The sequence below is a fragment of the Azolla caroliniana genome, unplaced genomic scaffold (assembly GCF_043228905.1).
Source record: "Azolla caroliniana isolate FFs.n. ecotype wild unplaced genomic scaffold, voAzoCaro1.0.p SCAF_7, whole genome shotgun sequence".
In the NCBI taxonomy this organism is placed as follows: domain Eukaryota; kingdom Viridiplantae; phylum Streptophyta; class Polypodiopsida; order Salviniales; family Salviniaceae; genus Azolla; species Azolla caroliniana.
In genome coordinates this window covers 1,815,440-1,839,743 of record NW_028230442.1, presented here as the reverse complement: position 1 = coordinate 1,839,743, position 24,304 = coordinate 1,815,440, and the positions used below count along the sequence as shown (strand labels likewise).

At 39.9% G+C, this 24,304-nt stretch overlaps 1 protein-coding gene across 1 annotated transcript; it reads right to left on the bottom strand.

The window, feature by feature from the left end:
- Positions 1 to 1,116: 1,116 nt before the first annotated feature.
- On the bottom strand, positions 1,117 to 6,546 carry LOC147861478 (putative xyloglucan glycosyltransferase 9). The gene is made up of 5 exons (XM_087322127.1): positions 5,691 to 6,546; positions 3,570 to 3,878; positions 3,060 to 3,350; positions 2,756 to 2,869; positions 1,117 to 2,195 (listed from the first exon to the last, which is right to left on the bottom strand). Exons 1-5 carry the CDS (start codon positions 6,447 to 6,449, stop codon positions 1,548 to 1,550), a joined length of 2,121 nt encoding a protein of 706 aa, XP_087178253.1. The 5' UTR covers positions 6,450 to 6,546; the 3' UTR covers positions 1,117 to 1,547.
- Between the last annotated feature and the right edge of the window lie 17,758 nt (positions 6,547 to 24,304).

Here is a 24,304-nt window from a genome sequence, read left to right as displayed (position 1 = left end):
CCATTAAAGTTCCATTTAAGCCAAGCCTCCTCTTTTGTATAAAATCTTGATTATAATTGATTTACTTTAATGTCTATTTTAGCTTCATTATAATCATCCACATCTTGATTAATATATTTTTTGGTAGGTTTTTTTTATCCTAGGTCTTGGGTTTGAGACCAACTTTCTCACCTCTCTATTACTCCATACATCATTATTTTCTCTCTCTCTCTCTAACAATTGGCCAAACAAGTGACACAATGAGGTTGTGCCTTCATCTCTCAACAATTTTCCATCGTAGTTCCTCACAAATTAAGTTGACTTTCTATCATAGTTGTTATGGGCATTATCGTAGGAGCCAATTCTAAAGGTAAATTTTAATAACTTCATGGTAGGATGTTGGAAACTTGTTATACTAGAATTTGCCCAAACAAATGACGAAATGAGGTGAGTGTTATAAATGTAAGGTTTAATCTCTTTGCAATTTTCCAAAAGCTTCAATGCGTCCTTTCATACTAAATTCAATTGTTACTATAGTTGTTGTGGTCATAACCTTAGGAGCCAATTCTAAAGGTATACAACTAGGATGTGGGAAACTGGTTATTTTAAAACTTGGGACAAACCCATAATGAACTGTGACATGTAGGAATAAGTGTTAGTTGTGAAGAACTAGATTAGATAGTTCTTTGGAAGATGAAATCTATCCATACAATGGAATTAAATAAGAAATGTGTGTGTTATGTGTATACAAAAGAAGAGAGGAGAGAGAAAGATATACACAAGTACATTCCAAACAGCATAAATATTTTAAGAAAGATGGGGAAGATTGCAATGAAGCTACAAATAATATTATACGTAAATCAACTACAATAAATCATATAATCAAAATGCCAGACTAGGGTAAATATTTGGTGAAAATAAACTCCAATTGGTAAATATTTCTTCAATTGGGAAACAAAGCCATAATTGGTGAAATTATCCTTCAATTGGTAAATATTTATTTTCACTACAGACTAGAGAATCGGGATCTGCTTCCTGAACATATATTAATATTAGAAACACAAACAGCAAAGCCTAAGCACATATTTTTCTTCCATCCTTGCTCTTTGAATGAGCTTCCAAAAGAATGCACATATATTGGGAAAGCAGAGTAGCAGCCTTCATTAGAAAAAGGTCTTCACATATCAGGAGTGGCCCAATTGGACCAAAAGAGATTTTCTTTTGCAATAAATGTAATGCCCATAATACAATTGCCGCAAGAGTCAATATGACACTAGCCAAGAGGGGAGAATGAATATAAGGAAATAAAGTCGCACGGAAGAAAAGAAGAAACACAGTTTGTTTGTCCTTCCTCATCCATTGAAGTTATGTCATAAAGTTTGAAAAATAATGAATAATATCTCAGCCATGTGAAGTATACATAATGAAGCTTGTCACTGAGGGCCCAATTTGGTTATTGTAGACTAATATATGGATTTTATCAGCCCAAAGCAATTTGATTCCACTAATGGAAGGCTGCCAGAATGTATTTTGAAAACTACTGTGTACATTTTTATGAGAAAACAAAATCAACTCACTTGCTCACCAATCAAATCAAGGCCAACTAAGAGGAACGAAACCCCTTGGAAAAGCAAAAAGTAGAAATGTACACCTTGGACAGAGAGCAAGCTTCTTAGCGCGGCGACCAAGAGAAGGAAAGCCAATGCGAGCTCTTTTTTATACACTTGGTTTACTCTCTTTCTCCGAGGTTTTAGCGCCATTTCCTCGTTGTCATCTTTGGCTTTGGACAAGGTGTTGAGTCCAGACTCGGACAATCCACGAGAAAGTTTGTTGTGCTCAGATTTCTCTTCTTTTTCAACAAGAGCAACTAAATCGGTTTCAGAAGCTCGGCCAACTTTCTTTGTTACCACCCATTCATATGCACTTCCAAGCTGAAAGAGTCCAGATATCATGGCATGAAACTTTGTGACTGACATTGTGTTTTCAAATAGAAGGTATGGCACAATGAAGGGAAATGACTTTGGAGCGGGAGCAATGTTCATCAAAGACATGGCAGCCGGAACATAGCATATTACCCATGCAGGAAGATGAGCTTCTGGGACAAACATTGTTAAGGGGAGAATAATGCAGAAGAGTGTGAAAGAGTAGAATGGAAGGATAAGCTTGCGTAGAAGGAAAAAAAGAAAGATCAAGTTTGACTTCTTCCAAATCGAGATCTGCACACAAATGGACATCTAAATGTTAAGAAGACATAAGTGCAAAAGTACAATGTTTATGCATTGCCCTTTATATATCATATACGAGACTTTAGTTCCCTTTGAACATCATACAAGAGATTTCATTGTCCTTTATACATCATATAAGAGACTTCATTGCCCCTTACATGATCATAAAAGATGGTTACAGATAACCCCACCAATTAATCTAAGAAATTGTATAGATAAACATGATGGTATAGTGGTAATACTAATGCTCAAAACCTTATGGTTGTTGGGCTGAATTCTCAAACAGTAGGTATGATATCGCATCATGTTATAAAAATAAATAAAAAATTATTTGAGATCATGTGCTTTTCTCCTAAAGAGTGGTTTTTACAACAAATTCGTTTTCTACAGCCCTAAGGTTAGCAACTATGTCAACTAAAGTTTGATTGGTGCGGGACTTGAGCTCCTGACCAATGGCTGTAAGGAAAGGGGCCTGATATATAAGGCCAAGAGAATCATAACCTAAAGGCAACAGCATCTCTTTACACAGAAAATGAGGAATAAGATATTACCTTTGCGGTTATAATGTCCATAAAACACAGCCTAAATAGCTGCATCGGACCAGAATGCCATCGATGTTGCTGCTTTCTGAATGCCTCATAGCTCTCTGGCACCTCACAATTACACTGCAGTAAAAGGATATTTCTCAGGAAACAAACCACGAAATTACCCACTTGCAAAGTAATAGATAGAATTCATAAGAGACTTCATATTGGAAACAAACACAAATTCAAATGACATTTTATATACAAAAAATACATTGACAAGTCGATTCAACAAAGCATGTTCCCATAAAATCACATATGCAAAGAATACCTTCACATCATTAAGAAAGATAAATTTCCATCCATGTAAGTGTGCCCGAACAGCAATGTCCATATCCTCAACGGTTGTGCGCTCTAACCACCCTCCACTTTCCTCAAGCGCCTTTATCCTCCAAACACCCGCTGTACCATTAAAGCCAAAGAAGTTGAGGAAGACTCCATTCACCTGCTGCTCAACTTCAAAATGATAGGATAAGTTGATGTCTTGTAGCCTTGTAAGAAGATTTTCATCCTTATTCACAAATGTCCACCGAGCTTGGACCAAAGCTAGATCTTCATTGTCCTACAAACATTTACGAGATATCATTGGAATACACCCTATTTTACAAATATTTGCACAGGTATAAAGTTTTTACATAAATGGTGTTTAAAACCTTGATTGGTTTACATTTAAAAAGTTAGCATTGACAAGATAAGCAACAGAATTTTATTACTATTGTTAAGATATATCACCAGTGATTATAATTAAGAGGCAAAAAACAACTTCACAAAAGAGTAGTACCTTAAAATGTATGATGGTCTTCTTAAGGAAATCTGACTGAGGTTGGAAATCCGCATCAAAGATAGTGACAAATTCATAGTCTTTGACATAGTCACAACTCATAGCTGATTTTAGGTTTCCTGCTTTGTAACCCGTCCGAAGCAAACGGTGTCTATATATAATCTTAATGCCCTTTGCCTGCCATTTTTGTACCTCCTCTCTAATAAGCATCTGCGTCTCCTTGTCATCCGAATCATCCAATATTTGCACAAGCATTTTATCTCTTGGCCAATCTAGTTGGACAACAGCGCCAATTGATTGCTGATAAACCTACACATATGTAACCATCATAAGGTAGGACCTTTTTATGATTAAGAAAACAGGGCATTTATATTAACTTCACAAAAAATGTTCAGAATTTAGAGGTTGAATGTATGAAATGGTTTCCACATAGAAAGACAATCGAACAAAAACTCAAATCCCCATTTCTTTATGGGGGGAAATCGCTCTAATTGTATTGTCTTTTGAGTTTCGTAGGTCAAGATTTGGTTTACTCTCGTATAGTTTACTAGATGACATTGTGTGGTTCAATGGGTTGTGCTGGTCTTCTGTGCTAGCCATGCAAAGAGCATAAAATTATATAGCAAAGGCCAATAATATGCCTGATCACAGATTGCCAAGACATACTAAACATAGGATGCAACATACAAAAAACAGAATCCTTTCATTGCATTAGGTTCTTGACACTCTAATATGGTTTAAAGATCGGGTAATAGAAGACCTATTAGAGCTCTCAGGTGATGCTATGAAGAATGTGATCATCAAGGATAGATTACAAGACGCACTAAGGATAACATGACAAGGTGCTAAACTGTCAATTGGAATATTACATTGCAAACGTTAACCTCAATGTTGGCACCTACCTACACAAGATATGAATGCCAACTGCATCTTACAACCACAATGAGCATTGGCTTTTGAAGATCCCTTACACTTCTTCGAGCTTGCTCACACAAGTTAGGTGTTGAGGAAGCATCATGGCATAATCACTGAAATATGAAGATGTGAAATGCAAAACTAGTGGAGAATGAATCATTTATTCTCACATGCTCAGCATATAGTGATGACTTGTTAGATGGTCATGATAATTTAAGTGTCATGTTCAAATCTCCACCAAGACAGTTGAGCACATATGCGCATGCATTATTTTCACATAGAGAATTTTTACTAAGAGTAGTAACCCCCTTTCTTAGAAGGAGTCACATACAAGATGATGTGTTTATTTGGTCCCATAAGTCAAAACGGGCCTCCTTGTGAGAGAAAGAATCTAATCTCTATGCCTACCTACAAGATGAGACAACATTTTCAGATGTAATCGCTTGTTCAGTTTCATTGGTCATTTTAGATTCTTACGAGACATTAACATATCCTTCATTCTTTCTACATAAAGAAAAACTAATAAAGAACCAAAAGTCCTTTTTTAAGAGGGAAGATAGCTGGATCCAATAACTTGGCCGAAATCCCACAATAATTTAATATATGAAATTATCTGCATGTCAGGGTACCTCTCTGAAGACTAGAAACGTTTAAAGACCAGGCTACATGTATGATATGTTGAAGAAACATGTGTGTGTGTGTGTGTGTGTGTGTGAGAGAGAGAGAGAGAGAGAGAGAGAGAATTTATTATCGGACTATACAAATATGACCTATGGGGTCAAAGTCAGACATTTTCATGTAGTGTGCTCAGCATTGATAAATGAAGAAAGAGGGATAGAGCCCACATGGTTGAAGATCAGTTGGTAATGATGTCTGGCAAAGACCATAAGTTCATGAGTTTAACCCCTACATTCTGCAGTGATATCTAGTTAAGTTTGCATTGAATGAGATTTGAACTTACGTGCATGGGTCAGTCAAAAATTCTCTTAAACCACTCGGGTACAGCCCAAATGCAGATAGAAAGAGAGAGTCCCTAATTGTGTTGAATCCACAACACGAGATATTTCTTACATCGAGGGAACCAAGGTGCTATATACAGATACTTCCATATAGAGCATCATAACCAAAGTAAGACCATTTAAAATTAAATAACGGGATAGATCTAAAAGTCCTTAGAGTGAAAATTAATAACCATAATATAAATACCTCTTTCTCATTGCACATGGGTATCTGAATCAAAACCATCGGGTACCCGGCATCAGGGTGCTCTGCATCTTCAATGTCCAAAGATTGAACCTTTGCAATTGGCTTTATATTCTTAAACTTAATCCACACACATCCGAGGCATTGTGTGACTCGATCCAATGATTGGATCAGGAACAAAACAATGCAAATGTTGGCCAATGATTGCAATGGTGGAGCGATGTACATTTCTCGTATGTAAATCCACCCCAAATAAATCGATTGAAGAAGCCCAATCACATCGTCCGACCCCGGAATGTGTAGTAAATGAGTGGATGATGTGAAATAATGCCATCCTTTCATGTAGGCAATGAGTTCAAATCCAAGCATTGCAATAGCAAAGGCTAAGAGACCTTTTATCATATTCAAAAGCTTTCCTTTCTGAGGTCTTTCTTCAATACCTTGTTTGAATATAAGGCGTTTCTTGATAGTAGATATTAAGCTACATAATCCTTGAAACATCCAAGCTAACAAAGTAGCTACTCGATGAGCTTTAAGAAGTATTAGCCATGTGAGTTGTTTGGCATTCTTTCCTTTACTTTTCTCACCAGCAAGATGATATTCATCCAAATTAGGCTTTCCAAGACCCACCATAAATTCATCACTTTTAGGGTTTCCGAGACCCATGGTAAATTCATGAGTTTTAGAGCTTACAACGTGTTGATCACAAATAGGGTTTCCGAGCTCTAGCATATCCCAATTGTTAGGTTTCTCCATTTTCATCACAGTGTGGGTCTGAGCTTTCCACTATTTCATCAAGCTTGGAAGCATGATATAAGTATAACAGTTGCAATGGGAACTTCTTCTTTTTTTACCTGTATTAAAATGAGTTGTGAATCAAGTGAAGCAAATAACTAATCAGAACAGAGCGCGGTCCCTTCTTCGCATTATCCTCCGCCTCCTCCTTCAAACTGTAATAACAGTTGCGACGGATTGAAAGAAAAGAAAAAGATTTAAGCAATGACGGATGATTTTTTTTATTTTTTTTTAAATGGACCCAAATTAGGGTTTAAAAGAAGAGAACAGAGGAGGCATGGAAAATCAGACAAGGGCCCAAAACGAAGAAGAGAAAGGGAAGGGGGAGTCGAACAAAGAAAGAAACAAAGGAAATGGCTCTCTGCACCTTCATTTATATATATATATATATATATATTATTTCTATTTCTATTTTATTTTTACTTATTTATCTATTTATTTATTTAGTTTTTTATTAAATTTGTTTATGTATTTAAATTTATTTATTTATTTATTTCCTTTTTATGTGCCTACTATATTTACATATTTATTTATGAAATTTATTTATGCGATTTTTATTTATTTATTTTATTTGTTTACATATACATATATGTATATATAAATTATAATATATTTATTTATTTATGCATATATATATATATATCAATATGTATGTATGTATGTTATACCTAGGTCTCTTTGAGTGGTAACAAAGAGTGGTTTTTTGGGCTCCCCATGTTCCCACTCTTTTGTTGTCACCATTTCCCGGCCAAATTGTCCGGCCGGAAAATGATGGAACAATTCATTCCCTCTTCTATTTCCCAAAATCCCAGGGTCCTACCTAGGCATTATCCGAGAAATCCCAGTTTACATTCCCCATTACATGAAGGGGTTGGCTGGTAGTCATGGTTCTTCTAAAGCCTACCTTCTCCAATGGTTTCTTCTTTTTTCCCCTAGGTAAACCTGTGGAACACTTGGAAGTTATGTGAAAAAAAAGCATTTCAACATAGCTACGTGAAAGACTTATCATTACCTTTCAGTAAATTTTTATTTTTATGCCCTTCTTATGGCGATCACCAGTCGATGTTGTTGTTCAAAGATCCGTTTGCTTGCTCGGCTTCCCTATTCATGCATAAAAGAGTAGAAAACTAAGAGGAAATATCACGATGTTGTAGGGATTTCCTTAAGGCTATTTTATGGATTGGCAAGTCCAAAAATGTGGTCAATGTTTGCATGAGCTAGGGAACCTTTACTCGTTCACAATCGTTCGTTCATTGTCTCAATGTTTATATCTATCTTTTTGTTGGATTCGTGTCATATCTCAATTGCCCCTCATCACATGATTGATTAAACGATTTGCCAAAATTCATCACCACACTTTGTGATTTGTCAAGTTTATCATAATGTATTGTTGTATTCTTAATATTGTTAGAATGACTGAAAGGTTAACCACAAATCCTTTCTAGAGTTCTTTTATTGATCGGTTGATGTCGTGATCAATTAGTTATAGTAAGCCATTACACCTTAATTGAAAGTATGAAGATTACAAGAGCATTTAAGAGTTTAGGACAATCCCCCTCTTTAAGTGCAAGGTCTCCTAGACATAGAATTGCTTTCATTGTATTATACTAATGCCTGAAATAGCAAAGGGCCCCATGTGAGTATCTCTTGCTTTTTACTTTACATAAGAAAAGATCTAGAGACCATATTATTAAAAGTATGACCTGATAGGTCCTTTCAAACACTCACACATTGACACCGTCATATGAAGTCGTCCCATCAAGTCATGTTGCACTAGATTTTACAACGAACAAATAAGGTTAATATGAACTTGAATAATTTCAAGATGTTGTCTTTTTCTTAGTTTCTATAATATTAGAGGAAATCATAATGGAATATGACATTTCTATACAATGTGTAAAATATTTCTAAGGCGTCCTAAGACATATTAGAGGTCATTACATATTTGCAATCTACGAAACATGTGTCTTGTTGAAGTTAACAACATTTGTCTCATTTTCTTGAATGGCTTCATGTGAAGAAGCTTGTTCTCCCCACATCAAACAATGACATAAATAATCCTATTGTTGTTTGTTTATGCCATTTTGAAGTGAAGCCATGTTTCTTATATTAGTCCCAATATATCTAGTTGTTCATCCCATCCACGTACTTGAATTTATAGATGGTTTAAAGAGGTATTGTTTACTTTCATGAACAACACTAATAAGAAACAGAACATCGAGTGGAAGTTGAAAGATGTGTTTGTATTGTCCAACTATTGTTATCATGGCCCATTCATTCTTCTTTAGAAAAATACAAACCTCATGAAAAGAGTATATTCCTCTATTAGTTATTCCTCTCTAAGCAAATGCCACCTTCACTCTTACTTTTTTGGAGCTAAAGTTTCAATCACGCGAGGATTTGCTCATATTTATATGTTGTTGCATCGTAAAAGTCAGTTTTGTCCTTTGTCTTAACCCCTCCCATATATAAAAGGTAATATCTTTCACACCTTTTCAAATAAAAGATCAATTTATAGATTTTAATTGTAGATATTTAGAAGCTTAAACCAACCTTTATCTTCTTTTGAGGAGGTATGTCGCATCATAGGTAAGTTTGCCATTAATGAATTGTTCTAACACACACACACACACACACACACACACACACACAAGTCGAACTGGGATGATGGATTGCAAGCAATACGCACCAACTTACGATTTGTTAGGTGTTTTGGTCTCGATGCGCGTGAAGTTATGTCAAAGCATGTATGAATCATCAATGTTAAAAAAAGGGACTCATTGTTGTGGCAAAGTTTGTAAATCCTACAAAAATGAGATTTCCCCATCACATGAGGAATGTGTTGTGTCATTGATCCATTTAGAAGTGTCCCGTTTCGTTGGTTCCCTTTATCGTGTACATTGATGCCTCCCATTAAGAAATACTTGATGTAGATTAGTCATGAAGATTTAGAAGTACTAGTATAAAATTGTGGTGAAGATTAGTGTTGATACATGTTTTGCAAGGATGTGTCAACAAATAAAATGGGGTTTCCAATTAACTTGGTTTTGAATTGTTTATATTATGTCTAAAGTGATTTGAAGGATACATGGACACTTCCAAATATTATACACGAAGTTTTACAAAACACGCCGTTTTGTTTAATAGCACATATAATATCATAGATTTCTAAGCTATAGCTCTTGCTCGTGGCAAAGCTAAGAAAGAAAAAGGAGGAGGGAAATATCAACAAGAAAATGAGTGAAAATGATTGATCACTTAACTATTATATTGCTATTATTATAATTCATGGTAGTTTGACTTGTACGTAAAACATCTTAGCTAGCATACATTAAGGCTGTCAAGTTTACTTGTCTAATGTATAGTCCATTGTATCATGTGGGATGCAACACCTTTCCAAGTGTAAAGATAACTAAATAATGTGACATTAGGTCATTATCTAATAACACGTTAACTCATTGATTGTTGTCAATGTTTGTGATTTATTTAATTCTCATCACATGATAATCAAAGGCTTTTTCTACTTTTGAGTTGTTACCTTGGCTGTAATTTTAAATACCAAACTTCATTAAATCTTATAAAGAAGCACAACATATCATAATATAGGTGTCCCATTCATGACGGTGCACAAAATATGTTCTCTAAATTTGTCAATATTGTAAAACAAAATAAATTTGAAAATGTTTATGAATATTAATCACATATCCGTGTTGGCATATTGCAATGAAGAATACACCCATTTGTATAGAATTGTTGGAAGGCATCCACGAAGTATATGCCACATGTGTAATGAAGTGATCCAAATTGAATATGGAAGAAATATGAATGTATATATATATATATATATATATATATATAGAGAGAGAGAGAGAGAGAGAGAGAGAGAGAGAGAGAGAGAGAGAGAGAGAGAGAGAGACTTATGAGCATAGTATGATAACATAATAGTCATAATAGCTGGTATCTTGGCTGCGCGGACAGTACAACTCAATTGAAGGGAACTCGGATGCAGCAGACAGGGCTCGCTCAAAGTTTTTGCTGAAATGGGGTCGCTCTCCTATGATGGTTAATTCAGCGTCTGGTCCTAAATGGAATTACCAAGCACCAAGATGGCTGTTTCCGCCACTGGCTTTGTTGTGAATATTTGGTCACCATGGTGGTCACTATGTAAAAAGAGGCAGTGGGTTACTCTTGTTGTAAATAGTTAGGTGAGGATTATGCTGTTTTGATTATGGCTGTTCTTCGATGTAATTCTTTTGCTAACTAATGGGAAGTAGTGTTTTTTTTTGGAAAAAAAAAATAGTCATAGTGTAAGGTATGAGGAAATCATGTACATTGAGTGGGTCTAGGACAACATTCAAGCACACACATGTAGAATACAAGAGTCAACGTATGTTGCATCGTTCCCTACATGTGACTAGGACATCCCCATCCATGTGTTCCTACATGCATATGGTTAATCCATAGATTGAATGATTGGGATTTGAAAATATATCATGTTTCCATTTGCATGTACTTGGGTTTAATATAAGTAGCTTCACATGAACATAATGTCCCCCTTGTTAGTGAGAGCATCACATGTACGAGCTAGAGTGATGTGCATGATAAAAAGAAACATGTTTTGGACAAGTAAACAATACACGATCGTATATACATTCAATGGAGGTCAAAAGTAGCAATGCCATCCAAATGACATTGATTCATATTAGGAGGCTCTATACGCCAAATTGCGTTGAATTTGGTCATGGTTATGCTAGAAATTTGGATGTTGACAACTATCAAACAATGAGAAAATGTGGGGTTTGGGGATGGAAAAGGTTCGCAAATTGCTATTATTCAACATAAAGTTATGTTGATGCATAGGACAATAAAGATTTATAGTTTTTAGGACCCTATATATTAGGAAATTGAGTTGCTGATCTCTTAACTTATTTTTATGCTCGTATATCATCCATGTGAACAGGGGATTTATGGCACATGAAAGTCTAGATGATGCTAAATTTTACATGTCACGCATCAAACAATATCAGAAAGGAACAATGTGTATGCTTACATTGCTACACATGTGAACCAAACATATTGCCATAAAATTTCACCTATTGTCTTTCAAATCCCAATTTAACATTGGGTTTTACTTAAACATTACATGTAAGCTTTTAGATGAACTTTTGAAGCACAAAATTTATGCAAGCATGTAGAGAAATCTTTCACAAACACTTTGAAGCCATACTTCTAGGACATGAGTTGCCTTGTTGGATTATCTACAAGTTATGTTTTTATTAAAACATGAATACTTGATAATATTGATGAGGCTTCTATTCCATCGAATAACGAGATGGTATACGGATAGTAATCATTTTTATACGTGAAAGAGAGTAGTGCTAAGTGAACCATGTTTTCAATTATGATTCATCATTGATATAATCAAAATAGGCCACACCCTTCTTGTCCAATTACTATGTCAAACATTTAAATGTGCATTATTTCAAAGCATTCAACAAGTGACCTTTATTGAATTTATTGGTTAAGTTTTGTGCAGCTTTGACCTTTCTTCATATATTGGGATGTACATTTTAAAAGACATAATTGTATGATCTCTATGCACTTGGAGTCTTGTAGCTTATTGATCACATTACATGGCTCCAAAACGTAAGGGAATTCTTCTACAAGAGATGAACTGGATTGTCCTACAAATACATTACATTGCATATTTTTTTATTTGTTTACTTCATAACCACATTTTCTCAAGGGAATCATAATGGGACTTGTGCCAAATTCAACTCATAACCAAAGAAAGAGGAGAGTGATGAGATGAATGAGGCATCTTAGGAATATGTGAATCATGAAGATCAATTTGCTCAACAAGAAAAGGCAAATGGAGTTGGAAAGCCCACCAATTGCTTGTGGGGATGGTTGACATTTTCATCTTCACCTCCTTGAATAAGTTGACGTACATTCTGCAAATGTTCTCTACCATAATTGGAGTTCACACTTAATAAGTGTTTCGTGATCGCATAGGCATAGGCTTTTAGAAGTTTTCTAGTTCTCAATGTTAAGTTAGATGCTTAGAAAGATACACTCATTGTTGGTTGCTTATATGTTTGTTTCAATTAATAAGATTTCCCCTCAAAACCTATATAGTCGACAAGAGAAAATTAACTCTCATCAATACAATCTCAGAAAACAAAAAGGTTTCACATTTAGAGCCAACACTCGCCTTTTTACACATGCATGGATCAAGTGGACTTTGAATTTTGCACTTGTTCATGTCACCATCCTATTCGTGATTGTTGGCTTCTGTCATGCAATGTACTTTGAAATTTCAAGAAGAAAAGTTTAAGATAAATAAACCCACCCATGACAATAAAATCACAAAGGAAATTACTTGCCCTTTGAGAAAGATGCTTTGAAGTAAAGGCAACCATTACAAAGTAACACACTGGCGCACATTGCGTTGTTGTGAAGCAAATTGCTTCACTATGTAAAAACATGCGCTAATATCATCAAGTAACATTTGTGAACTTTGAACCTACAACCTTGTACTTGATGTACAAGGTATAAGCCATCATGGTAAGGTATTGTTTTACTTATCTCCCATATATCTCCCATACATGATGACCAATATGGCTATCATGCATCCCATATATTGCATGCGTATAAGCCATCAAGGTAAGGTATTGTTTAACTTATCTCCTATATATCTCCCACACATGATGACCAGTATGGCTATCATGCATCCCATATAGTGCATGCGTGCCAAATGGCAACCACACATCACATGCATCTCATGCAATGTGACATACATCGTATGCATGTGAACACCTTTATAAAGAGGGGGAAAGCAACCATCAAGGAGGGAGAGAATCAAATAATTAATGAATCAAACAAGTTAGTTCATCTACAAAGTGTCTTGTCTTTCAAAATTGAAGTCCGGGTTCAAAGCTGGAGTTTGGCAGAGACAAGTTTCATCTTTGTGATCAAGCATTGTAACTTTGGTAAAATCTTGAATTCTCAATATAAAGCATGTTCTTTTCATATACTCTTGCTTCTTAAATCATACATTGTCTCCGTCTCTTGTTCGCGTTCCTTTCTCTCGCTTGTCCAACGGTTCGACACATCATGCACGAACAATAAGACATTATGCTGAATTGTGATTCCTCCTATCCTTAATCTTTGTGATATCACCACATGAGCCTTTGCTCAAACTCCCCTTAACCGTGGTCCCTGTGACCTCGCCGCACAAGCCACAACTACCTCGACAATGCGTGTATACAAATTCCTTTCGGTAGTTATGGTGTACGCAATATATTCAATGTAAATCAATCGAAACATGTGGTTTTCCGCTCCAGTTTTCAAGGTCCCAAAAGTATAATGAATATGCTTAGAACTTGTCTTCAAAGCTCTTGATTGAAAGAACTTTAATCACCTTGGTTTTTTGTGCATTTTGTGACTTTATTTTGAATTACAATGCCTTCGAACATTAGAATTGTACTTCAATAGTTGCAACACACTTTGAATCACGTAAGCATTGAAAACATGTTACCGAACATTGCAAAACTCCAAACATGTTGGCATTACAATTGTACTATGAGTTTCAACACACTTTGAACCACGCAAAGCACTAAAATGAGAAATCTCTAAACCAAGCTTTACTTTAACAACGCACATGCACACATTAAAACCAAAGAAAATCCTAAAAATGTTAACATAGCACGAAGAGTGCACGGGTTGTAAGTATGTCCCACAAATGTTGGCATATCATATTTATTGAAAGGGGTTTCAATTATTTGATATTTTAAAATTGGTGTAGTAAATGATGAAATCAAGATAAAGAAAAACAGATAACATTTTATTATTGAGCATAAGAGTTGCCACTCAATATTATTAGTTAATGCCAATGCCCCCCAAAAGAATGAAGCTTCATGATGAACATAGCTGATTTGTGAAACCAGATGGACCTCTAGGGCTAGATAATCACTAAAAAACTCACTCAACATGTTCTGATATAAAAAAGGTAGCGTCATCATGGGCACATTAAGAGGCCATATGCTAATATGTAACATGCATTGAAGACCGTGACAATCATTTCCTTAGCTTGATTATTAACTAAATCAAAAGTGAGCAAATATATAAATGTACGATTTCCTCGGGTCCTTGTCTTTTCCTATGAGCATCCGATGTCTAGTGAATCTCACTTGAAACCTCGGTGTCGAAGATTGCCATGAGTTCTTCGGTGTAAAGGAGGGACAATATGTGGGATCAACAAAAGTCAAAATAAATAGATCATCACATGTTTAATATGCCTATGCTTAATAAAGGTCGACACATTGATTGTTTGCCATATTAAAATATCAATTCTATGATGAGGACATGCGAGAACAAGCAAATGATGAACTGACTATTTTGTTCTCGTAGAATCTATAACAAATTTATCCCAACTTTGATCTAAATCCAGAAATCAACATCATTGATGAACCTCACAACCAATGAAATCCTTCCTTTCTTATAATGATTTTTACCTATATGTCCAAGAGTCACATTCTTATTTCTCAATGCATTTTCCTTAAATTAAATGAGTCACCAACATTTTCTCTCTAATCTACTTATTGGATATAGCCATGCATGATAAAAGGTAGGTATATTACATTTCACCTTAAGCTCAATAACTCTAATGGATAAATTGGTTTGTTTGAACATTGCAAGGGAGAGGTATGAATAATTAGAAAAACAAAGAGAAAATGATACGATAGAAATGGAAGATATGTTGGGTTTTTTACAAAAATTTAAGACAATGCCCTGACGTAGAGTTCATTGTGGAAATTTGCGGTGTTGCTCCGAGTTGGAGTTGATTATAGAATGTATGGTGTCACGGACACACCAAGTGTGGACTAAGACAGAGCACGGATGATGAGGCTACGACGGAGTGATGACGGAATGACACAAGAGCATAAAGATAGAGATGAAGATTAAGGAGAGAAGATGGGCGAAATGAGAATACTAGATTGATATGTCCATGATTGGCGTTGTTCACCTTGAATTCCTTCAAGGTGAACTCAACTATTTATACTAAGTGGCATGCATACCTGTTGCACGCATGTGATACAATAGAGCATGTAGGCAGTAGGTACGCATGCATGTGCCAAGTGTTAATAATACAAGGGAGAAATTATGCACATGATGCTAGCTAAAACCTACAATGAGGAAGTATATACATGATTATATGGTAGATGTGTGGTTAACACATAACACTCAATTATAACATGGTTATGTCAAGAGTTCGAATCTTGACATATGGCAATTCTTTGCGTTTTTATTATTGGTGTAGCACTTATTTTGTTGCAATCCACAAGAAATTAACTTGTAAGATAAAATATGTTTTCTACATTAGTATTTTAGTTTGCTTATAAATAAGCCAATATTATGCATACAAACGAGATTATAATTTATAAACAAGCGTTGGGGGGGGGGAGGGGGGGGGGGGACGAGGGGGTGTGCTATTGCCCTTGACCATGTCAGTGATCATCACAAACAATATAGTTTTGTTTGGAAAGCTTCTTAAGGTGTTTCTTGTTGGGATTACGGTCCCTCCGGATGGGATGGTCAGATGTCCGGGAATCGGGAATGAAGACCCGAATGAGGAGTACCCGGTATCGGAACCGGATGATGAAGACCCGGTTTCGGATCCGGATGATGAAGTACCCGGTATCGGAACCGGATGATGAAGACCCGGTTTCGGATCCGGATGATGAAGACCCCGGCTACGGAGCCGGATGATGAAGACCCGGTTTCGGATCCGGATGATGAAGTACCCGGTATCGGAACCGGATGATGAAGACCCGGTTTCGGATCCGGATGATGAAGACCCCGGCTACGGAGCCGGATGACGAATTTACCCGGAGAGAGATCCGGATGCGGGGACATATTTGTGAATATGTTTGCCAAGGGCCCTCGAGGCTATATTTGTAAATAGCCCGAAAGTCATTTGTGTATAAATATGACTTAGGGCAAACAGTTTTGTAGTTGTTGCTCATTTTTCTGTTTTCCACTTAGAGGGAGCGAAGTGAGAGCAGCCGAGAGAGAGAGTGAGAGAGAGAGAAAGGAAGAGGTCGACGCCTCTGTGTAATACCGCCGCCTGTGGCGAGGACAGCGAGCTCAAGGTCGTCGCCTTGCAGCTCGCCATTGTACATTCCCTGCGTATAGTGATAGTTGGAGTCTTGCACTCCCGTGGTTTTTCCCGTCTAGGGTTTTCCACGCTAAACCCTGTGCATTCGAGTCTCTCTCTGTGTTTTCGATTTTCTGCTGCATTGATTCGTGTTTCCTCGGTTGTGGCCGAGAGGTGAAGGTTTTTGAAAGCGTCAATCCCTAACAATCTGGTATCAGAGCGACTGCAGTGCAAAAAATGGAAGGCGGCAGCAGCGGGCAGCCGGGGATGATGGTGCTGAATGCGCAGAACTACGCCGACTGGAAGATAAAGATGGAGGATCTGCTCATTGTTCGGGACCTGTATGAACCGATCGACAGGTCGGAAATACCCAAGGGGGTACTTGAGACGGAATGGAGGCTTCTGAACCGGAAAGCCGTTGCAACCATTCGGCAATACGTCGACGTGAGCGTTCTACAACATGTGGCGAACGACACCAACGCATATGAGATGTGGCAGAAGCTGTCGGGCCTCTACGAGAGGAAGAATGCGTTGAACCGGACCTCCCTGATGAGGAAGATAGTGAACCTCAAGTACCAGGACGGCGAGAGTATGGTGGAACACGTAAGCACGTTCATGGGATTCGTGAACCAGCTTGCTGCGATCAAGTTCCCGTTGGAGGATGCAATGCAAGCCATCATGCTGATGTGTACATTGCCGGAAAGCTGGGAGAACTTGGTGGTGACTCTCAGCACCTCCTGCACCGAAGATAACTTGTCCCTACAAACGGTAAAGACAAGCATTTTGAACGAAGAAGCGCGTCGGAGAGATAAAGAACCGGCCTCCGATCCGAAGATGCTGCTTACCGAATCGGATCGGGGAAGACAACGGAACTGGAGTCCGCAAAGACGGGCGAAGTCGGGGACCCGGTCGCAGTCAAGAGGAAGGCCCACATGCTTCCACTGTGGGAAGCCGGGGCACATCCGAAAGAATTGTCGGCATTACCGAAAAGACAACGGAGCCGACGACACCGATTCGAAGAAGTCTTCGGAACGGAACGGTGCTTACCGGGGAGCCACGGACCGGAACGGTTCGGATCGGAGAAGGCAGGACCGGAAAGGAACGACGGCACTCGCGGCAAGTGAAGAGGAGATCATGCTCATCACCGAAGAAGGTGAACTAAACATTGCCGGCGATGAGACTACCTGGGTGGTCGATTCCGGAGCGTCGTTCCACCTGACCCCGGAAAGAAGATACTTCTCATCCTACGCAGCCGGTGAGCATGGCTGTGTTCGGATGGGAAATGAAGGTACGTGCCGGATTGCCGGCATAGGAGACGTGTGGTTGACAACCTCGACCGGATGCAAAATGTTGCTGAAGGATGTCCGACACGTTCCGGAGGTTCGATTGAACCTGATTTCGGCCGGGAGGCTAGACGATGAAGGCTACACAGGTAGCATCCGGAACTGCGTAATGAAGTTCAGCAAGGGGAGCCTGATAGTGGCTCGGGCCCGGAAAGTCAACACACTGTACCTTATGAATGCCTGGTTGTGTCCGGAGGAGTTGAACGTGGCAGCCGACACTGCCGGTGAGCTGTGGCACAAGAGACTGTGCCACATGAGTGAGAAGGGGATGAAGAGGCTTGCAGAAGACAACCTTATTCCAGTGAAGCATGTGCACCTGGAGAAGTGCACCGATTGCCTGGCCGGTAAGCAGAACCGAACCTCCTTCCACTCAAGGCCACCGACGAGACGTAGCGCACCATTGGAGTTGGTGCACACTGACGTGTGTCAAGTAGAAACGAAGTCACATGGCGGAGCCCAGTACTTCGTGACATTCATTGATGACCACAGCCGGAAGCTGTGGACGGCACCGTTGAAGACAAAGGACCAAGTGTTGTGCGTCTTCAAAGAACTCCACGCGAGAGTGGAAAGGGAATCCGGCAAGAAGCTGAAAGCGATACGAGCGGATAACGGAGGGGAATACCGGGGGCAGTTCGAGGAGTACTGTCGCTCGAAGGGAATCCGGCTCGAGTTTACTGTGCCGAAGACGTCGGAACTGAACGGGCTGGCCGAGAGGATGAACCGGACCATAATGGAGAGGGTCCGGAGTATGCTGGCGCATGCGAAATTACCCAAGGGGTTTTGGGCTGAGGCAATGTCGACGGCGACATACGTGATAAACAAATCACCCTCAGTACCTTTGGACGGAGACACGCCGCAGAGAGTGTGGACCGGTAGGGAAGTATCCTACCGGCATCTGAAGGTGTTCGGGTGTCTCGCATATGTGCATGTGGCAAAGGACCGGAGAGGAAAGCTAGATCCAAAGACCCGGCCATGCATATTCCTCGGTTACGGCGATGACGAGTTCGGCTACCGAGTATGGGACCCGGTCGACAAAAAGATATTCCGGAGTCGTGATATCATCTTCATGGAGGACAAGACACTCGCCGACTGGGAGTCGGAGAAGAAGATGAAGAGCTCCAAGTCGACCGGTGAGGATCAACTCTACGAGGAGCAGTCCCGACCGGCAAGGGACCGGTTAGCACTCGAGGATCCGGCCGAAGACGGTGAAGAAACAGAACCGGCTGAGGAAGATGAAACTGATACCGGAACCGGCCCCGATCCCGAAATGGATTCGGATGAAGAGGAAACGGAGGAGCCGGTTACCGAAGCTCCGGAACGGAGATATCCTCTAAGAGAGAGAAGGGCCCCCCGGAGATTTCCGGAACCAGAGCACGTGTTGCTAACCGACGAGGGGGAGCCGGAGAGTTTTGAAGAAGCAAAGCTTGACACCCATAGCCGCAGGTGGTTAAGTGCCATGCAGGAGGAGATGGATTCCCTGCATGAGAACCACACATATGAACTTGTGGAGTTGCCGAAAGGAAAGCGGGCACTTCGAAACAAGTGGGTGTTCAAGCTGAAACCGGGAGATGCCGGAAAACCCCCGAGATACAAAGCCAGGATCGTGGTGAAGGGGTTCCAGCAGAAGAAGGGCGTCAACTTCGACGAGATATTTGCCCCGGTAGTGAAGATGACCTCCATCCGGACGGTGCTGAGCATAGCGGCAAGCATGGACCTCGAGGTAGAACAGATGGACGTGAAGACGGCATTCCTTCACAGTGACCTCGAAGAAGAGATCTACATGCAGCAACCGGAAGGATTCGAGAAGAAAGGGAAGGAGCACCTGGTATGCCGGTTGAAGAAGAGCCTTTACGGACTGAAGCAGGCTCCCCGGCAATGGTACCGGAAGTTCGACTCTTTCATGACCGACGAAGGGTACCACAAAACGCAGTCCGATCACTGCGTGTTTGTGAAGAAGTTCGAAGGAGGAGACTTTCTAATACTCCTCCTGTACGTGGACGACATGTTGATCGTCGGACGGGACCAGGTCAAGATACGGATGCTGAAGAAAGCGCTTCACCGAACCTTCTCAATGAAGGACCTGGGTCCGGCGAGGCAAATACTAGGGATGCACATCATCCGGGACCGGAAGAAGAAGCAGTTGTGGCTGTCACAGGAGAAGTACGTGACAAAGGTGCTTCACCGGTTCAACATGTCGGAAGCAAGACCGGTCGGGTCAACCCTCCCGACAAACTGCAAGTTGTCCAGCAAGCAAAGCCCCAAGACAAAGGCTGAGAAGGAGGACATGATGAAAGTACCATATGCCTCTGCCGTCGGAAGCTTGATGTACGCAATGGTGTGTACAAGACCGGACATAGGATATGCAGTCGGAGTGGTGAGCCGGTACATGAGCAATCCCGGCAAAGAGCACTGGAACGCGGCCAAGTGGATACTCCGATACCTGAAGGGCACGGCAAACGTGTGCCTCCGATTCGGCTCCGGTAAGCCCGAACTCGACGGCTTTACCGATTCGGATATGTCGGCTGATGCAGATACCAGCCGGTCCACATCAGGGTATGTGATGACGTATGCAGGGGGAGTTGTTTCGTGGCAGTCGAGGCTGCAGAAGACGGTTGCGTTGTCAACCACGGAGGCGGAGTACATGGCGGCTGTTGAAGCCGGCAAGGAAATAATATGGATGAAGGACTTCATTAGAGAGCTCGGTATCCGGCAGGAGGAGTACCGACTCTACTGCGACAGTCAGAGTGCCATCCACCTTGCGAAGAACGCGGCCTATCACTCCCGGACGAAGCACATCCAGCGAAGATATCACTGGATCCGGGAAAGGATAGAAGACCAGGAGTTCGTGCTGACGAAGATCCACACGGACGAGAACGGGTCAGATATGCTGACCAAAGTGCTCACACCCGACAAGCTGGAAGCGTGCCGGAAGAGGGTCGGACTGGAAAGACATCCCATGCCGAAGTGAAGGGGGAGTTTGTTGGGATTACGGTCCCTCCGGATGGGATGGTCAGATGTCCGGGAATCGGGAATGAAGACCCGAATGAGGAGTACCCGGTATCGGAACCGGATGATGAAGACCCGGTTTCGGATCCGGATGATGAAGACCCCGGCTACGGAGCCGGATGATGAAGACCCGGTTTCGGATCCGGATGATGAAGTACCCGGTATCGGAACCGGATGATGAAGACCCGGTTTCGGATCCGGATGATGAAGACCCCGGCTACGGAGCCGGATGACGAATGTACCCGGAGAGAGATCCGGATGCGGGGACATATTTGTGAATATGTTTGCCAAGGGCCCTCGAGGCTATATTTGTAAATAGACCGAAAGTCATTTGTGTATAAATATGACTTAGGGCAAACAGTTTTGTAGTTGTTGCGGGGACATATTTGTGAATATGTTTGCCAAGGGCCCTCGAGGCTATATTTGTAAATAGCCCGAAAGTCATTTGTGTATAAATATGACTTAGGGCAAACAATTTTGTAGTTGTTGCTCATTTTTCTGTTTTCCACTTAGAGGGAGTGAAGTGAGAGCAGCCGAGAGAGAGAGTGAGAGAGAGAGAAAGGAAGAGGTCGACGCCTCTGTGTAATACCGCCGCCTGTGGCGAGGACAGCGAGCTCAAGGTCGTCGCCTTGCAGCTCGCCATTGTACATTCCCTGCGTATAGTGATAGTTGGAGTCTTGCACTCCCGTGGTTTTTCCCGTCTAGGGTTTTCCACGCTAAACCCTGTGCATTCGAGTCTCTCTCTGTGTTTTTGATTTTCTGCTGCATTGATTCGTGTTTCCTCGGTTGTGGCCGAGAGGTGAAGGTTTTTGAAAGCGTCAATCCCTAACATTTCTTTTATTATCCTTGAAAGAATCTATTCCTTGTTTTAAACTCATCTTTTTGTCGTTAAAAAAAAGGTTCACTAAAATAAACAAACACAAGAAAACACACTTGATGAATATCACCAAAAACATTCCTATCACTAACCAATATGTAATTAGGGATCGACAATGGTTCGGTTTAGGCTTAGCCGGTTTGGCCTGATCCAAGCCAAACCGGCTAAGCCTAAACCGTTTACGAGATCTCAAACCTGAGCCGAGCCGGTTTAGCCTAAACCGGTTTGGTAAACGACTTGTAAACCGGTTTAGAAACCTCCCTCTCTCTCTCCCTACCTCCCTCTCTCTCTCTTATATGATCCACTATATACTATATACTATATAGTATACATTGTACAAGCTCTCCCTCCCACTCCCTCTCACGTCTGTGGTCTCGACTCTCTCCCTCTCCCTCTCTCTCCCCTCTGTGTAGTTCTCCCTCCCTCACTCTCTCTCTCTCTCTCCCATGGTCTGTTTAGTCTCCGTCACTCTCGCGCTCTCTCTCTTTCCCCTTGTCTGTTGTCTCTCTCCTCCTCTCTCTAAAGTTTATAAACGGCTTAAACGGTTTAGCCGGCTTGAGCCGAGCTCCAACCGTTAAGGAAAGTTCAAGCCTAAAACAAGCCGAGCCGCTAAGCCGCTAAGCCATTTTCAAGGCAACTAAGACAAACGGTTTAGGCTTGAGCCGAGCCGTTGCCGATCCCTATATGTAATCATACTCTATATGTAAACTAAGTTTTATGTGGTGACGAGTTTGAGTCCAAGACGCTCTATGAAAATGTTATGTTGGTAATAAGAAATTTACTTATGGTTTCAAGGAAGTTGCAAGGCCATTGTTCACATATGCTAATGATAAGAAATTTACTTACAACTATTATTGATTGGAATGGGTCGTCATATGATCGGACACAAAACCTATGAACCGTTGTCACAAAAATAACGTGTGTGTGAAACGTGAAGAGGACCACTAGGGTTGAACTAGGGAAGATGGGATGTCTCAAGTCAACGACTTTAGGACCTTGTTAGGTTTGCCAGATTGTTGGTAATTAACGTCGGTTTCAATAATTTTGAGGGATCTTAAAAATCGGAGATGTTTTTAGTGTAAGTGTGTGCATTTGTGTAATTCTTTGTGAGATTTCTTGTGTAAGTTTGAAATGGATAACAAATGTTGAAGTGCATAATATGAGTAACAATCGGCAATGGTTCGGTTTGAACTGAACCGAATTGTAGCTTAATGGTTTAAATGGTTCGGTTGAGTTTTAACAGTTTGAAACCACAGTTAAACGGTTTGATGGTTTTTTTAATTTTAAATTTTTTTGAAAAAAATTGTAAAACTTTTTTTCTAAAAAACCTTTCATTTTAAAGCTTAATTCTCACATTTTAGGAAAACTCTTTAAAATTTTGAAAAATTTAAAATTGAAATAATGAAAATTTTTAAAATTAAAATTTGAATTTTGAACTAAATTGAAAACCAAAACGGAACCACAAAATTGCAGTTTTAGCAGTTTAATGGTTTAACGGTTTGGATTTTAAACTAATGGTTCTGTTTAAACAGATTCGTGGTTTGGTTTGGTTGAAGTTTCAAAATTTTTAAACGGTTCGGTTTGGACACTCAAACTAAACCGAACTGTTGCCGATTGTTACATATGAGCACAAACTTTGGTATGTGTACGTGAGAAAGTATGTATGTATTTTTTTTGTATTTGTTTGATGTTTGATAATGTGTGTGTGTGTGTGTGTATGTATATATATAAGTCTAATTCAATGTGTGTAAATAGATATACTTGTATGTATGCGAATACAACTAACAAGATAAATGTGAGTTTATGTGTATCTGTATGTGTTCTAAGATGTTTGATTATGTTTGATGTGAGTTTATTTATGTTTATTTTTGTATGTATGTAGATGGAGTGGACATGTAGTAGGCAGCAACGACTGCAAGTAAGGATGTATCAACAATAGCAGAGCTAGTAACAACAATATGGCAACTAAAGACAACGACAAACGGAGGCACTGATAACAAGCAACAATGGACGAAAATGACAAAGGTGGCGACAACAACAACAACAATGGCTAGACTTGAGGTTGCCTTCGATCGAAGGCTCAATTAAAGGAACATTTCCTTGAAACAAGGAAACTTGGTTCAAGGAAAATTTCCTGGAACCTTGAGGGTTGACTTGGTAGTTGAGGAACTTTTCCTCAAACTGAGAGGAAATTATTTGTCAAAATTATGAATTTGTCCCCTTGTTGTTGGATGTCAATCCAATGGAGGGACAAAGGCTTCAATCGACATAGCAATTTTGACTCCCATTGTCCGAAGATTTCTTGTGTGTTTGTAACTTTCTGCTCAATGAACAAAATCATGATCTGAAAATTCCACTTTTGCCCCCGAGGCGAATTTGTGGTGGTGTAATGAATCTTTTGGTGCGTTAACCCAAAGATTCATTTTCTATCAATTTG

Bases quoted from the DNA above. Each gene is read 5' to 3' on its own strand.
- LOC147861478 (XM_087322127.1), bottom strand. From the start codon at position 6,449: ATGAAAATGGAGAAACCTAACAATTGGGATATGCTAGAGCTCGGAAAC. The intron at 3,879-5,690 runs GTATTTATATTA...ACATATGTGTAG, and splicing joins CCATGTGCAATGAGAAAGAG to GTTTATCAGCAATCAATTGG. The intron at 2,196-2,755 runs GTAATATCTTAT...ATTTGTGTGCAG, and splicing joins TGGACATTATAACCGCAAAG to ATCTCGATTTGGAAGAAGTC.